Genomic DNA, 14,733 nt, shown 5'->3' with positions numbered 1-14,733 from the left:
TCTCCACCTTCAACCAGCAGCATCAAGTTCAGCGTCTTCACTCACGTGCTATATACGCACTGCTTCCTTGCAATTACCGACGATACTAGCAATCACCATGGCGTCCCAGAACGTCAACATTCTCCTGTCGACCTTTCCCGGTCTCTCACTCCCATCAACGCTTTCCTTCGCGCTACCATCATCATCGAGCGTCGCTGATCTGACCGACAAAATCGCCTCATACCTACCTCCCTCCTTGCCGATCAGTTCTCTAGTCTTGACGACAACCAGCAACAAGCAAATTCTCCCCTCATCCGAATCCCTCGCATCCTACCTCATCAGCACCAATGACAACCTCGCCACAACCTCCTTCCTCCCCCTCCGCCTCAGCGCACCCCTATGCGGTGGTAAGGGTGGTTTCGGATCCCAGCTTCGTGCCGCCGGTGGGCGCATGTCCAGCAAGCGCAAGCGCAACCAAGGCGACGACAATGGATCCAGCCGCAACCTCGATGGCCGTCGTCTACGCACAGTCAACGAAGCCAAGGCATTGGCTGAGTACCTCGCCCTCAAGCCGGAGATGGACAAGAAGGAGAAAGAGGAGCGTCGGCGCCGGTGGCAGGCTGTTGTTGAGGCGGCAGAGAAGCGTCAGGAAGAACTAAAGAACGGAGGTGGCAAGCAAAAGATTGATGGCCAGTGGATGGAGGACAAGGACGAGATGAATGAGAAGGCGAGAGAGGCGGTTCTTATGGCCATGAAGGATGGTATGTGGACGGATAACTTGCGCGATACGATTCTGGGAGGATCAAGTACGAGTGCTAGCCCGAGTGAGGGAAGTGGTCAGGAGACACCCTCTAGCTCCGAGGAGGAAAGTGATGATGAGCAGGAGATGGAAGATGCGCCTGGACCGTCGTCCTCCGAACCGGCTCGCAATGCGGCACCTCGGCGGTATATTGGATTCGATGAGGACGATGAGTTCATGAGTGATTCTGAGGAAGAGGAGGAGGAAGAGGCTGAAGATCCTAAGGGCAAGGGAAAAGCGAAGGCTTAATCAAATGCCAGTAATTGTTTCTTTTCATGCGATTACGGAGTATGGTCTACGGTTCTGGTGGTTTTATCATGTTGCTGGCTCGTTATTGATATCAGGGTTTGCGAAGCACGGTTATTCCATTATAAGCTTTTCATAACTAGCGTACATATTCATCAAAAATAATAATAACACTATATTCAACTCTTTCTTGAATTATCTTGTAGACCACCAGATCAGCTATAGTAAGACCAGCTATCCACCCAGTCATTTCGCCACAGCAACTTTTTTCCGGCCGCCCGCGCGGACCACCGATGCTATCGCCGCTATCACTCACTATCAGTTACTAAACTAGACTTTCATCGCATTTCTCCTCCGAGCTCTCCAACATCTCCAACCCTCACCAACCATGTCGCCATACCTCGGGCGCATACTTCCACGAGGGCCCCTACCGTATCACCGGGCCCCTTTACAAATATCCCGCCGACCCCTACGCTTCCCCAGGCCGTGTCTGCGAACGACAACCGCTGTTTTCTCTTCCCGCGCGGAGGTACTAGCTCGCACCGAAGTCCTCTCAACCCAGCGACGCAGCTTTTCCACGAGTATTCCGCTTCGCGCAAGCCCGTCTCCTGAACCAATTGAAGAAGCTATTCTTCCCGTCTGTTGTCCCGGATGCGGTGCTTATGCGCAGACAGTCGAGCCAAGTGAGCCTGGGTATTATGGGAAGACTAGGAAACAGACGCGGAAGCTCTTGTCTGAGACGAAGCAGGTTGTCGAGGGCGGAAACAATGAAGCGGATGGGCAAGAAGTATCAGCTTTGAAGGCTGAGGGGGAGAAGGCTGCGGATAAAATTCAGAAGTATTTGGAGCTTACGGATGTTGGGGGGAGTGTGCCGAGGCCGAAATGTGGGTGTTATCCTTTCTTCTATCCTACTTTCTATGGGATTGGCTTGTACTAATCGATTTGGTTGCTCTTGTACAGTTGGTGCTTCTTTGGTGAAAGCGGCGGATACTGCTGGAAAGTATCTGGAGAAGTCGAAAGCTCCGGTGCAAATCTGCGATCGATGCCATGATTTGCTGCATCATAATAAGGCCGTTCCTGCTGTTTCGCCGACTATGGATTCCCTTCGGGCGTATTTGGATGAGTCGCCTCATAATCATAATCGGATTTATCATGTTGTGGATGCGGCGGATTTCCCTATGTCTGTTGTCAAGGATATATACCATACGTTGGGAATTATGGATCCACGGTCGAAGAACCGGCGCTCTGCGACTTATAAGTATAAGAGTGGGAAGAAGCTGCCGACTATCAGTTTCGTTATCAATAGGTCGGATTTGTTGGCCGCTACGAAAGAACAGGTTGATTCGAAGATGGAGTATGTTCGGTCTGTGCTTCGTGATACGTTTGGCCTGTCGCATGAAGAGTTCCGCTTGGGGAATGTGCATATGATCAGTGCTCAGCGGGGCTGGTGGACGAAGAAAGTCAAGGAGGAGATTAGGGAGCATGGAGGTGGTATTTGGGTAGTCGGCAAGGCCAACGTTGGAAAAAGCAGTTTTATCGAGGCCTGCTTTCCCAAGGATTCAAGGAATTTGGAGAAGATTGCGGAACTGATTGAGCTCCGTGAAGAGGAGTCCAAAATGGCCACCCACTATGACCCTTCTGCTATTGATTCAGAGGGTCTTCTACCCCCTGCACCTCGGGAGGATCTTTACCCTATCCTTCCTGTGGTCTCATCATTACCGGGCACGACGGTGTCGCCTATTCGTATCCCATTTGGCCGTGGGAGAGGCGAGATGATTGACCTGCCGGGACTCGACCGTGGCGAGCTGGCCGACCATGTCCGTGATGAGTTCAAGCGCGATTTGATCATGACTAAGAGGAAGAAACCTGAACGCCTTTCGATCAAACCTGGCCAATCACTACTTCTCGGTGGAGGGCTTGTCAGGATCACGCCGGTGAACCCCGAGGACGTAGTGATGGCAGCTTGCTTCGTCCCGCTTGAGACGCATCTCACCAGAACGGAAAAGGCCATTGAAATGCAAACGGAGCAGCGCCCTTATCCCAAGACCACCATTGCCAGAGAAGGTACCGGCCAGGTTATCTCTTCAGCGGGAGTTTTTGACCTGAAATGGGACGTCACTCATTCGCATCTCCCCAGATCTATCGCCAAGGCGGTTGAGGACAAGCATATGAAGATGCCATCTCTACCCTACAAAGTCATGTCGACCGATATCTTGATTGAAGGGTGTGGCTGGGTTGAGCTTACGGTCCAGGTTCGGGCCAAGTCTGTGAAGGAGTCCGAGACCGAGAATGAGACCTCGACGTCGTTCCCTCAGGTCGAACTTTTTACTCCGCATGGCCGCCATGTTGGGTCTCGCGCTCCGATTGAATGTTGGAAATTCATCGAAGCGAAGAAGGTCGCTGACAACCGCGCGAAGGGGCCTCGGGGACGGCAGAACATTGGGCTGGAGAAGCGAGCTCGGCACGGCTGAGGGGGTTTTCCGGCATGGATGAACTTGTATAGTATATATTTTGCATAGCGATTGGTGTTTCACGGTGTATACTAGAAAGGGATAAACAAAGATGTATTATAGTGCTTGGTGGAGTGTGGTGGTTGATGTGTAAATAGATCATCGGTTGTTGGTGAGCAGATTATTAGATTATCATCCACTGCCTTCGTTCACGTGGGCTTCTTCCCTCTTCGTTCATCCTCTTTTCCTCTCACTCCCAGCTTGACCTGCATGTCTCACAACTGCTTCAATTTGTTGCCAGTATCTAGTACTAGGTTATTATCTTATCTTGCTATTTCATTCTGTGGTTGTACTGCAACCGCTCTTCACGACCTCTAGTTACTATATAGTAAGCAATCCCCTCGCCTGGAACAACACTCAAACACTTATATGTTTCAACGCTCTATAGAGTTAACAACCCATATTCCTAGATCACCCATTCTATGATGCTCTCTTCACGAGGAAGCAATAATGCACAACTGCACAAAATCCCGTGGCGCTATGCTCTACCGCACGAATACGACAAGGAGACCAATCCGACGGGGATGATCTCATTTGCATTGGCAGAGCATGTACGCTACCTGAGAACTGAAGCAACAATCCCACGGTGCTGATAAGCAGATAGGCACCAATGCGCGCAGAAATAGCCAACTACATCAATACCAAGGTCAATCTCCAGCCCTCTCTCTTATCCCTCTAGGTCTCAGCAGTCCCAACCAATGTCATGCTTAGGTCGAGTTCAACGTAGCATCAGTTGCTTATGGCTCTGGCAACGATGCCATCGTTCGTCTACGGAGAGCAGTTGCAACACATCTGGACAATCTACTCGAACCCATTGCTCCGATTGACCCGGAAGAGGTCGTTGTTGCCAGCGGCGTAACTGCCATAGGGAGCATGCTTGGGTTCACCCTAGCTGAGCCTGGTGATGGCATCCTAATTAGTAGGCCGGCTTACGGGCGATTTGAGCTTGATTACGGTGTCGAAGCGGGGGTGCAGATGGTATATGCAAATACCACAGCAGAGGAGGCATTCGCTCCTTCTGTTGTTGAGAAGTATGAATTGGCTCTGAGAGATGCTCAATCAAATGGTATGCAGATCCGGGCACTTCTGCTAGTGAATCCGCATAATCCAGTTGGTACAAATCAGTCCTTCGTTTCATATAAATAGTCAAGCGTTGACATTACCTCTAGGCCGTTGCTACCCAGTTGAAACACTGACGGGGATTCTCAAGTTCTGCAATAAACACCAGCTTCATCTCATCAGCGACGAAGTCTATGCCTCATGCATCTTTGACTCGGGAGACCCAAGTGCCGTTCCATTCACCTCTATATTGTCCCTTAGTACCCCGGAGCTAATCAACCCTGACCTCGTGCACTTGTTGTACGGTTTCAGCAAGGTAAGCCCTACTTGGTTCCCTTCTTTCCTGCTCATTAGATGGTGTCTGACCTATCTGATCCCAGGACTTCGCGTCCGGTGGCCTCCATCTAGGCTTCCTCGTCACACAAAACAAACCCCTACGTCAGTCCTGCAATGCAATCCTGTCAGTATTGCCACAACCTGCCAGAGAAGCAACTAACAGTCAGCGGAATCTACTCCCAGACGACTCCACAGCGCCTCCACAGCAGCCATAACAATCGGCACCACCATCCTTGAAGATCAAGACTTCCTTCGCAATTTCACTGCCAAAAGTCAACAAAGTCTTGCTTCAACATACCGAATTGCAACATCAACTCTTGATCGAGAGTGTGTTCGATACATAAAGGGAGGGTGAGTTTAGAAGAACCCAGAACTCATCCCAGAAACATGATCATGTTGTAACAATTGGTCTCTACAGAAACGCCGGCTTCTTTATATATATCGACCTATCACCCTATCTCCCGAGAGATAGTGGTAACAGCACAACCCCGCCCGAATTTACTCTTGCTCAGAAATTCGTCAATGCAGGTGTATTCCTGCACCCGTGTGAAGAGCACGGTAAGGTACCAGGGTGGTTTAGGCTTGTTTTTGCGCAGGAGGAGGATGTTCTGAGGGAGGGGTTGAGGAGGTAAGTGAGATTATATTCTTTGCGCATTTTGCCGCTTTACAACAACTAGTGTGCGGGTTTGCGCTAGGTAGGGCATATGATGCTAACTATATATACTATAGGATGATTGGCGTGCTAAAGCATCAGGCATGAATGATCTCATAGGCTTCTTGGCTTTGGTTCCTGGGACCTTTGTCCTGTGCAATTGCAACGACTACGGAGTAGGAAGTATGATGTTATCGTTGATAGTCATGCCTACCCCAACAGGAACGGTTGAACTACGCAGCATCGCCATGATTATTCACACAAATCTAACATAACCCAATGAAATTGCTATTTTATGATCTTTCACCACAAAAGAAAACAAAAGGAAAACATGAAACCCATCAAGATATCTCATCTAATCTGTATCATGTATAATCATCACCATCTTTATCTTCGTGTTCATCTACTCAATGTTGGCAAAGTTGAAAGAAGGCTGACCGGGAACGGCATTCTCAGCCTGCAATCCCTCCCTCTTCTCACCAGTACCAACGACCTCACCAGTCTTACCACCCTCATCAACAGCAACAATTTCCAACTCCTTGGCGCCAGTAACGCGCTTAATAGCAGCAACCATCTCGCTGAGGACAGCGAACTCATCGAAAGGCAGCTTGCGGTCGAAGACGGTCTCGGGGACTTCCTTGTCGACGACGAGACGCTTCTTGAGTCTCTGGACGAAGGGCATGGCCTTCTTCATCTCGCCGAGCTTGCCGACCTTGGCGTTCAGCTCCTTGTCGTTGATGGAGATGCTGACCGCATCGAAGGCTTCACGCACAAGGTCGATGTACTTCTCCTGCCAGACGGGGAACTTCTTGGCCGCGTAGATGCTGAGCTTCTTGGGCTTGCGGGGGTCGAAGGCTGTTTGCTTGCCCTTGGAGAGCTTCTTCACGAAGTTGGCCTCCGCGGAGGTGATGCTGGAGGTGGTCGAGCGGGCGTAGTCAAGGGCCGCGGCCAGCTCGAGGGAGACCTCGGGAACCTCGGGGAAGCGGGCGTGGTGGATGGTCGAGGGCTAAATTGGGGAGTTAGTGATAATGGAAATGGGCTGGATGGAGTGGAGTAGATACGAACCTTCTTCAGGATCTCGAGCCAGATGTGCTCGGACCAGTGAGGAGCAATGACGGCCATCATCAGAGCCTGCAGCTCGATGTAGCGGAGGACGACGTCACGGTGCATGCCGATGCCGGCAGTGGTGGTGGCCTCACGGTAGAAGTCACGGGCGCTGACAAGGTCGTAGAGACCGGACTTCAGGGCGAGCTTGAAGTTGGTGCTAGAAGTAAAATTAGCTTCGTCGTAAAATACCAAGTGGAAGCCAAGTGCAAAACAAGATGTGTTAAATGTCCATCAGGCATGTGGTGATGTTTGTCTCATGGCCGTGGAAGGCTCTGAAGTAGCAAATACGTAGAATATGCGAACATCATGTGGACAGATTGAATGCGGGAACGGTGGGTAAATATGGTGACTTACTCCTGGTAGTGCTTCTTGGTCTCACGGACAAGGCCGTTGAGCTCGTTGTCGAAGAGCTTGTCCCAGAAAGCATCGGCGGGACCGGTACGCAGGGAATCGTCCTTGACAACTTCCTCCATCCAGTCCTTGAGAGTGTGGAGACGAAGGATGTTGCTGTTAGCGACCGTCTCCTCGAAGTTGGCGTCTTCGATACCATCACCAGCATCGGCGAAGGCGATACGGGTAGCATCGGCACCGAACTTGTCGACAGCATCCTTCAGAGTAAGGAAGTTACCCGTACTCTTGCTCATCTTCTCACCGTTGAGCAGCAAGTGTCCGTTGGCACGGACACCGCGAGGCCAGTACTCAGGAGGGAAGAGGGCGACGTGGATGTACAGGAAGAAGGTCAAGTGGTTCTGGATGAGATCCTTTCCGGAGACACGGACGTCCAGAGGGTACCAGTACTCGAACTCTCTGCGCATCTTCTGCAGAGCCTCCTTGCTGATGCCGCTCTTGGAAACAAGCTCATCGCTGAGCTCGCGTCTGGTGAAGACGTAGTCCCAGACTTCGTCGATCATCTGCTCGGCCTTCACGTTCAGGGCACCGGGCTCCTTACCGTAGCGGTCACCGTGCAGGTAGTGGGCGATGGTGTAGTAGGCCATGTAGACAGTACTGTCACTCAAACTCTCAACAAGGAACTGTTGGTCCCAGGGCAGCTTCGAACCCAGGCCGTAGGTTCTGGCGCAAGCCCAGCGGTTGAGCCAGGACAGGTTCTTCTCGAAACCGTTCTTGGTTTCGTTCGAGTAGGCATTGAGGGTGTTCACAACGTGGTTGAGAGTGGTGTTCTGCCACTCAGCGTCGTTCTCACCGTAGTTGAGGAACCATTGGCCGAGGTAGGCAACGACACAGTCGTCTCCACTGCGGCTGACGACCTTGCCCATAGGATCGGCGAAGGGGAAAGCATCTCCACTCTCGTAGAGAGACTTACGGATCTTCTCCTTAACGGCGCTCACGGGCTGACCCTTGTATTCACCGACAATCATGGTACCCTTGTAGAAAGCCTCACCATAGGCCAGCTCCTTGGCCTGCGCAAGCTGGTTAACGTCCTTGGGAGAGTTGATCTTGAGCTGCTTGACGAGAGCGGGGGCAGTGAGGTTTCCGTACGTCGGAGTCTCAATGAGAGGGAAAATCTCCAGCTCAGCCCACTCCTTCTTGATACCATAGTACTCTGGCTTCTTCGCGAGATCCATCAGAGTAGCGTAGTCATCGGGAGAATCCGAGGGAACGGAGGTGACGACACCGGTACCCTTGCTGGCAGAGACACCCTCCATGGGAAGGATGCGCACACCTTCAGTGTGGAAAGAAAGAGGTGCGTTGACGAGAGTACCAACGTAGGCGGTTCCGGGGGCCTCGACGATAAGGGGCAGTTCGTCCTGGGACTTGGGGAAGTGCCCGCTGTCGAAGAAGTGGCCCTGGAAAGCCATGTTCCAGGCAGCCCTCTTGGTAACGACGAAGTATTCCTTCTCCTTGGCCTTGTAGAGACCATAGGTGATCTTGGGGCCGAGGAAGCAGCAGGTCTGTCCGTACATGGTCTCCGGACGCAGAGTGGCGGGAACGAAGTAGACATTCGCGTCGTCCTCAATCTTGCCCTTGACCAGTTCAGCAATCTCGGGGGCCCACTCCTTGACCTTGAGCTTCATAGCGGTGTATTCCTGGGGACCGATACCTTCACCCTCAGTGCGGTCGTGGTCCATGCAAGGCTGTCCGTCCTTAGGAGAGTAGATGGTGTAACGGTTACCGTACTGGATCTTGCCCAGCTCATGAAGGCGGTTCATCTGCCAGCGCACAAAAGCGTCATAGTAAGGGTTAGCGTCAGTGGTGACGAATTGTCTGCGCCAGTCAATACGGGCACCCATGCTGTCGAGATCACGGATGGCAAGAGGGGGGAAGTGCTGGAGCCAGTGAGCGGCATCGGCGAACTTGTGGATCTCCTCAATAGGGATACCAATAGCCAGCATGATCTGGAACTGGTACTTCATCTTCACGGTCTTGGCAGCGGCCTTGCTCTTCTTTCCGGAGAACTTCTCCTGCTCAGCCTTAACCTCCTGGGTGGGGGCGGCAACCGCAGCCTTGTCCTGCTCCTCAGACTCTTCACTGTAGCCTTCGAAGTTCTTGCCGAACTTGGCGACTTCATCGCGAAGCTTGTCGGCACAGGCCTTGATGGGCATACCAGTGCAGTGGAATCCGAGAGGGAAAAGGGCCCTCTTGCCCTCCATACGGGCAACACCGGTCATGAATTCGACCTTGCTAGCAGTGAAACTGTGACCGGCGTGGAGAGTACCGTTCATGTAGGGGTAGGCCATGGTTCCGAAGAACTTGGGGTGCTTCTCACGGAGCTCAGCGGCGGACATGCTGCCGAAAGGCACCTCCGCCTCGGAGGGGGCATCGACCTCAAAGACCTTGTTTGCCTTCCATTGGGCCTGGTACTTCTTCTCGAGGGCAATAAGGGTATCTCTTTTCTCGGTCTATGCGGGCAATGAATGGTCAGCTTGAATCCAGATCATATGAGGTTTCTTGGGGGACAAAGAGGGGCATGTGAGGCAGACATTCTCGAGTTTCATAGTGTTTTTCGTGCCCTGCTCGAGCGCAGCTGCAGACGCAGCGGCGGCGGCGGCTGCCATGGCTCCGGATGTAGAAGGATAGATCTGACAAACTGGAGATAATGAGCCCGAGGGCGAGGAAGGGAAAGGGCAGCGTTATATAGATCGAACGACTGGAGTCACCGCGGGGTCGAAAAGAATTACTCCGAATGTGGGAAAAGGCGGTCCGTGAGTCACCGCCTGCCTCAACCGGTATCGGAGCATGGGGATAGTTTGGTATGAAGGGCGATGGCTTCACTGCTCAGCCTCTTTCGATCGAATGATGATTCGAATGATGGAGCTTGGAAGTGAAATGCTTATCTCCAACTGTGAGTCACAACTTTGGCGCAGTGCCTGAAGTGGACGATGCATGTTGGAGTCATCACGCTGTAAGGGAAGACTTAACCGGACAGGGGATAGAATCGGTGATAGTGCAATCCGTAGAAATTAAGACAACAGGATGGAGAGAAGGCTGTGAATTCCCCGAAGCGGAGGGTAGTAAGAGGTCATAAATCCAAAGCAAAAGAGTAATCCCTAAAGTTGTTATTTAATGAAAGACTATTGTCAACATCTCCGCCGCAGCACAATATCTTAGTATCACGTGATTTGATATCGGCTGCTTTTCTTTCCGCCGGGGATCCCAAAAATCAACGGGAGACAGCTACAAACCAGCAGCCATCTAACCACCCCGTCGGCGGCCCATCCAGATCAATTACAGCCGGGCGCGATCTGAAATCCCCATCCGTTGACATATATCCCGTCAAAAAGTAGTCGCTTAGGCGCTTCAACCGTCACAATGGTCAACCTATTCAAGCGGATGCGGAAGCTGAAAACCGTAAGTTGACCACCATTTCCCATTATCAATGATACAAGATTACTGACATAACTATCTAACAGAGGGTATGTTCTCATTCTACAATCCCATTATCCCCCCTTGAACCACCCCAATGCAACCCGACAATCTCAATCCCTACCCACCGATGCCATCCCTCCCCATATATCGGAATTGATCAACCCAAAACCACCGGGGATCCTAATCAGGCTACTAACAAATAATCCCCAACTTTCCAGCTCCTCAACATCCAAGTCGGCGCCGGAGCCGCAACCCTTCCCACCGCCTCATCGGCAACGAAAGAATTCCCGGCCATCACGCGGCTGCATCTCACATACGCCCGCAAGATCTACGGCGGCCACCAAGGCGCGCGACATTTCTGGCGCAACTGCCTCCCCCGGCTCAAGTACCACAACCCAGCGATTCCCATGACGGTGCGCCAAACGGAGGAACAAGATGGTCCCGCCGCATTGACGATCTACTTCGCCGAGCGCGCTAGCAACGCCGCATCCCTGCTCTCCGCCAAGGACGTCACGGACAAGCATGCCCCGGCCCCCGGGGAGGCGGAGCAGACTGCTGTGTTGGATGTGAAGAACCTCGATTACAAGGATATCTGGGCTAAGGTCAAGAATATGACGGGCGCGCAGGAGATTCAGGCTACTCCGGAGCAGGAGTCTGAGTTGCAGAAGTTGGAGCAGTTGAGGCAGCAGAGTGATAAGGATCGGGCGAGGATAGCGGCTATTCGCCAGGCTAAGGCGGATCAGGAACGTATGTTGCAGGAGGCTAGGGGTGAGGTGGAGAAGTTGAGGCAGTTGTGAGGTGTTGTGACTTGAGTCTGGTTCGATGATGGGCTTGTGTGGGAATATATTCTATACGACCTTGGGGCGTCGTGTCTTGTAGCATAGCATTTTTTCTCTCTGTATTATCTCTGTTCGTTTATGTGTGTAGTTTTGGGAAATTCTTTTCTTTGCAAGTCTACATTATGGCTAGTTGTTTTTGTTCGGTCTAGTGTATAAATAGATTTCGTATCATGGACATATCGCATTATGGAGGATATTATGGTGTGCATGTAGTATGCCATTATTTTCTCTCACTGGCTTTGTACTTGTGTATATGTTATCATGTTCATTCATCATTGTGGAAAAGAAAGAAGGTAAGAGACATTTTGTACAGTGAAGGCCAAAACCTCGCCTCATGCTACAGGATTGCACTTGCTGGGAAGACCCCACGTCCTTGCAGAAGCCAAAATCCAAGTCCGGTATATGACAACAAGGCTGAACAGCAGAAACACTTTACGTTGCATTGTTCTTTTGCATTCTATCCCAAACGACCGACCAAACTCCGTGAAACCATGCTTTGTAGAGTTGCTGCAGCTTCACGCATGATCGGGGGTGTAGCTGGTTTCTCCCAGCATACTCTGGCCCGCTGAGACAGTGGGTGTCGGAGTCTGAGTATGGCTGGTTCCTTGCTGATTCGCTGCAGACGTCGCTGGCTGCACTCTGCCTGCAGCAGCTGCTTGAAGTCTCTGATCTAGAGCCTTGAGGGCTAGGGCACGTCTGCGCTCTGCTTCTTCCCGTTTCGCCATGGCCCGTCCGTTGCGGTGGTTGGAAAGGATACTAGGAAGACCTGCCTCGCCGCGTGCCAGAACCTGCTGGTTGCCCGAGGCAATATCTTCCTCGGAGAAGGGGGTACAGATCCTGATGGCGACCAGCAGAGCATACACTTGATCGGACAGGAACGCGATTGGCGGCTGAAGCACATCCGGGAAGAGACACGCGAAAGCGAAAGTCTCGCTGGCATCACCCTTGATGCCTAGCCCATCGGTCGAGGTACCAGTAAGGTCAGGCTGACGTTTGAAGAAGCGAAGGTAGGTCCAACTTGTCAAGAGGCCGAGCCACGCAAGAATCGCTGCTACATGCGTGCCAAAGACAACCCCACTGATGGTGTTCAAGAACAAAAACAGAGCGGGGAAGTGCTTCACCCGCATTTTGACCAAGCCTTTGAAGATAGTCACCGTATGCTCCGGAACGAGTTGTTTGAAGGCGACCAGGAAGGATGCTTGAATCGAGATACCGCCGCATATCTGCGTGACGCTTGAAGTCGGTGAGTCAGTAGGGAAAGCGCAAGATGTTGTGCATTCGTCATGAGAAAACAAGGCGTACCCGCTGCTGGAGCCGCTCTTGAGGGCAGCTCCTAAAATATAAAGCGGTACGATCACCACGTTCGGGATGACTGCGATGGCAAGGATGAACTTCGCAAACTCCCGGGATCCCCATGCGCGCTCCAGGTATTTCCCGCCGTAAAAGAGAGTGGCCGCATTCAGAAGCACGGTGAAAATGTTCTGCTCCACGAATGTCGCAGTAAGGAGGGTCCACGGATAGAAAAGGAATTGTGAAGGAACGAGAGTCAAATAGGGTATAATGGGGGTGATGGCGGGTGCGCCGGGCGTCGTGTCAAGTTGCCGCCATCGGGCGATATTGTACAGTAAGGAGAGGGTGAGAAGACTGATAAGACAGATGCGGGTCGCTGGAGGAATATTGACTCTAGGCGCCATGGTGGCAGCGGACGCTCTTGCGGCTGCTAAACCGCAGGCTGTTGACAGAGCCCAACGGAGGTTGGGGGAAAGGAAGTGTGGGAAGGAGAGGAAGTGAAATGCATCCAGACCAGATGATCCGTACTACGAGCTGGACTTGCTGTGACTAGTCGCTCTGGGCGGCGTTGGGGGAAGTTCCATTTTCGGATAAGCCTGCAAGGACGGGATCGCGTGTCTCTGATTGGACACCTGGCATGGCATCCGCAAGGCCGCCATCATTCATGCCTCCGCCGTGGCATTTGTTATTATTGAAAGGCTTGAAAGGCAACAATGCATCCAGTCATCGGAAAACATGGATGACCAGGGGTTGTCTAGTGGGTTAATTGGCATTGGACTGTGGATGTTGGACAAGATCTGCTGACAGACGCCTGTCGCCTGGACAATCATGCTACTGATCATCTACGATTTGTGCATCCAAGTACAAATCAGCCTAACATGAACTGACACCTCTTGACTCGTGAGAAGCTATCGGCGCCATTTCCGCTCAATAAGCTTCCGGGCTCCCCAATAAGCCCTTCACAGGTCTCACCCTGGCTATTGTGGAAGTCTTCTAGAGAATTCATGACAAAAACATCCGTGTCAGGGGAAGAATGGACATTAAACCGATCGCACGGGTCACGTGTGGCTCAAGCGTCGGGGGTGTGGCTCAGCCCAAGGGAGATTTACAGTGATGTCCTGCTAGTTACCCACCCGCCAGACTTTCTAAGTGGACCGACCACTGAAGAAAAAGCGAAGAAAGTGCAGCTAAGGTAAGCAAGCTTAGACTTGCTTAGTTAACTAACTAGTACCGAGAAGTCGTTAAGGGAAACACCTCTTCACAATAGCTTTCTGCTGGCGGGGGGAATGGGTTCCAGCCCACAGTCATCAATGCATGCATGTACAGAACTCTAGAAGGATGTACAACTGATCGGCATTCCTAGCAGACGGGTGAACAGCCCCCAGATTTAGATCCGGGCTATCAGCCGGCAGAAGAGGAATTGATCATGGAGATGAGGCAGCCTACTAACTCAGGATGGTCGGTGTTGAGCCTGGATTGGAGTCACTTGTGTTTTCAAGATAGTCATTTTCTCCTGGGAATCCAGTGATTTATCACCATCTAAATAAATATTCTGTTTATAAGCATCTGCAATTCTGCAGATGAACAAGGTAGAAAATAAGCGACATGATCTGTAGGTACCAGCGCAGGAGGTACATGACCGACATCCTGCCTAAGGTATCTAATGGGTCACGATCAGCAAATCCCCAGAAGGGAAAGTAAGAAAAAAATACAAAATGATGAATTGAAAATAGGAAAAAAGGGAAAAAGCCACAAAAAATGCAATATGCACAGAAATCCTGCAAACGACAAAGGGAAAGAACCAATCGAACCATGAAAGGGCCGGTGCCGGCTAACCGGAATGGGATAAGTGTGGTGGCCGATCGGGAGGCCGTCAGAAGGACCGAATGGAGCAGTCGGACCAGTTGGGATGGACCAGCCTACCAGGGGGCCCCAAAGTGGGTTGGAGGGCAGCTGCACGCTAGCCGTGGCCTAGACGCCACAACGAGTCAAGCCCACCCTTCCCCCCCCCCGAGAAAAGTCCCAGGCCCAAATTCATTGCCCACTCCCGGTGCGTTCAGCGTCTGAAACAGCAGTTCCAGAGCCGCGCCT

At 51.9% G+C, this 14,733-nt stretch overlaps 5 protein-coding genes across 5 annotated transcripts; 3 read left to right on the top strand and 2 right to left on the bottom strand.

Annotated features, from left to right (window-relative positions):
• Positions 1 to 97: 97 nt before the first annotated feature.
• Positions 98 to 3,495, top strand: ASPBRDRAFT_53443 (uncharacterized protein; the record flags this gene model as incomplete). The annotated part of the gene is made up of 4 exons (XM_067627077.1): positions 98 to 959; positions 1,384 to 1,553; positions 1,587 to 1,908; positions 2,006 to 3,495. 4 exons carry the CDS (start codon positions 98 to 100, stop codon positions 3,493 to 3,495), a joined length of 2,844 nt encoding a protein of 947 aa, XP_067480466.1.
• Positions 3,496 to 3,959: 464 nt separating this feature from the next.
• On the top strand, positions 3,960 to 5,561 carry ASPBRDRAFT_122243 (uncharacterized protein; the record flags this gene model as incomplete). Its single annotated transcript, XM_067617498.1, has 7 exons — positions 3,960 to 4,085; positions 4,139 to 4,180; positions 4,246 to 4,648; positions 4,704 to 4,909; positions 4,974 to 5,053; positions 5,113 to 5,280; positions 5,348 to 5,561. 7 exons carry the CDS (start codon positions 3,960 to 3,962, stop codon positions 5,559 to 5,561), a joined length of 1,239 nt encoding a protein of 412 aa, XP_067480465.1.
• A 423-nt stretch (positions 5,562 to 5,984) lies between these two features.
• ASPBRDRAFT_120956 (leucine--tRNA ligase CDC60) lies at positions 5,985 to 9,702 on the bottom strand (the record flags this gene model as incomplete). Its single annotated transcript, XM_067617394.1, has 4 exons — positions 5,985 to 6,587; positions 6,647 to 6,845; positions 7,043 to 9,546; positions 9,628 to 9,702. 4 exons carry the CDS (start codon positions 9,700 to 9,702, stop codon positions 5,985 to 5,987), a joined length of 3,381 nt encoding a protein of 1,126 aa, XP_067480464.1.
• A 635-nt stretch (positions 9,703 to 10,337) lies between these two features.
• ASPBRDRAFT_205498 (mitochondrial 54S ribosomal protein mL61) lies at positions 10,338 to 11,310 on the top strand (the record flags this gene model as incomplete). The annotated part of the gene is made up of 2 exons (XM_067621741.1): positions 10,338 to 10,495; positions 10,732 to 11,310. Exons 1-2 carry the CDS (start codon positions 10,457 to 10,459, stop codon positions 11,308 to 11,310), a joined length of 618 nt encoding a protein of 205 aa, XP_067480463.1. The 5' UTR covers positions 10,338 to 10,456.
• A 557-nt stretch (positions 11,311 to 11,867) lies between these two features.
• ASPBRDRAFT_121673 (rhomboid family protein) lies at positions 11,868 to 13,046 on the bottom strand (the record flags this gene model as incomplete). The annotated part of the gene is made up of 1 exon (XM_067617448.1): positions 11,868 to 13,046. The coding sequence occupies one exon, from the start codon at positions 13,044 to 13,046 to the stop codon at positions 11,868 to 11,870; it is 1,179 nt and encodes a 392-aa protein (XP_067480462.1).
• Positions 13,047 to 14,733: the final 1,687 nt, after the last annotated feature.

This window comes from Aspergillus brasiliensis, assembly GCF_001889945.1.
Source record: "Aspergillus brasiliensis CBS 101740 unplaced genomic scaffold ASPBRscaffold_4, whole genome shotgun sequence".
NCBI lineage: Eukaryota > Fungi > Ascomycota > Eurotiomycetes > Eurotiales > Aspergillaceae > Aspergillus > Aspergillus brasiliensis.
This window is presented reverse-complemented; position numbering and strand designations above follow the sequence as displayed.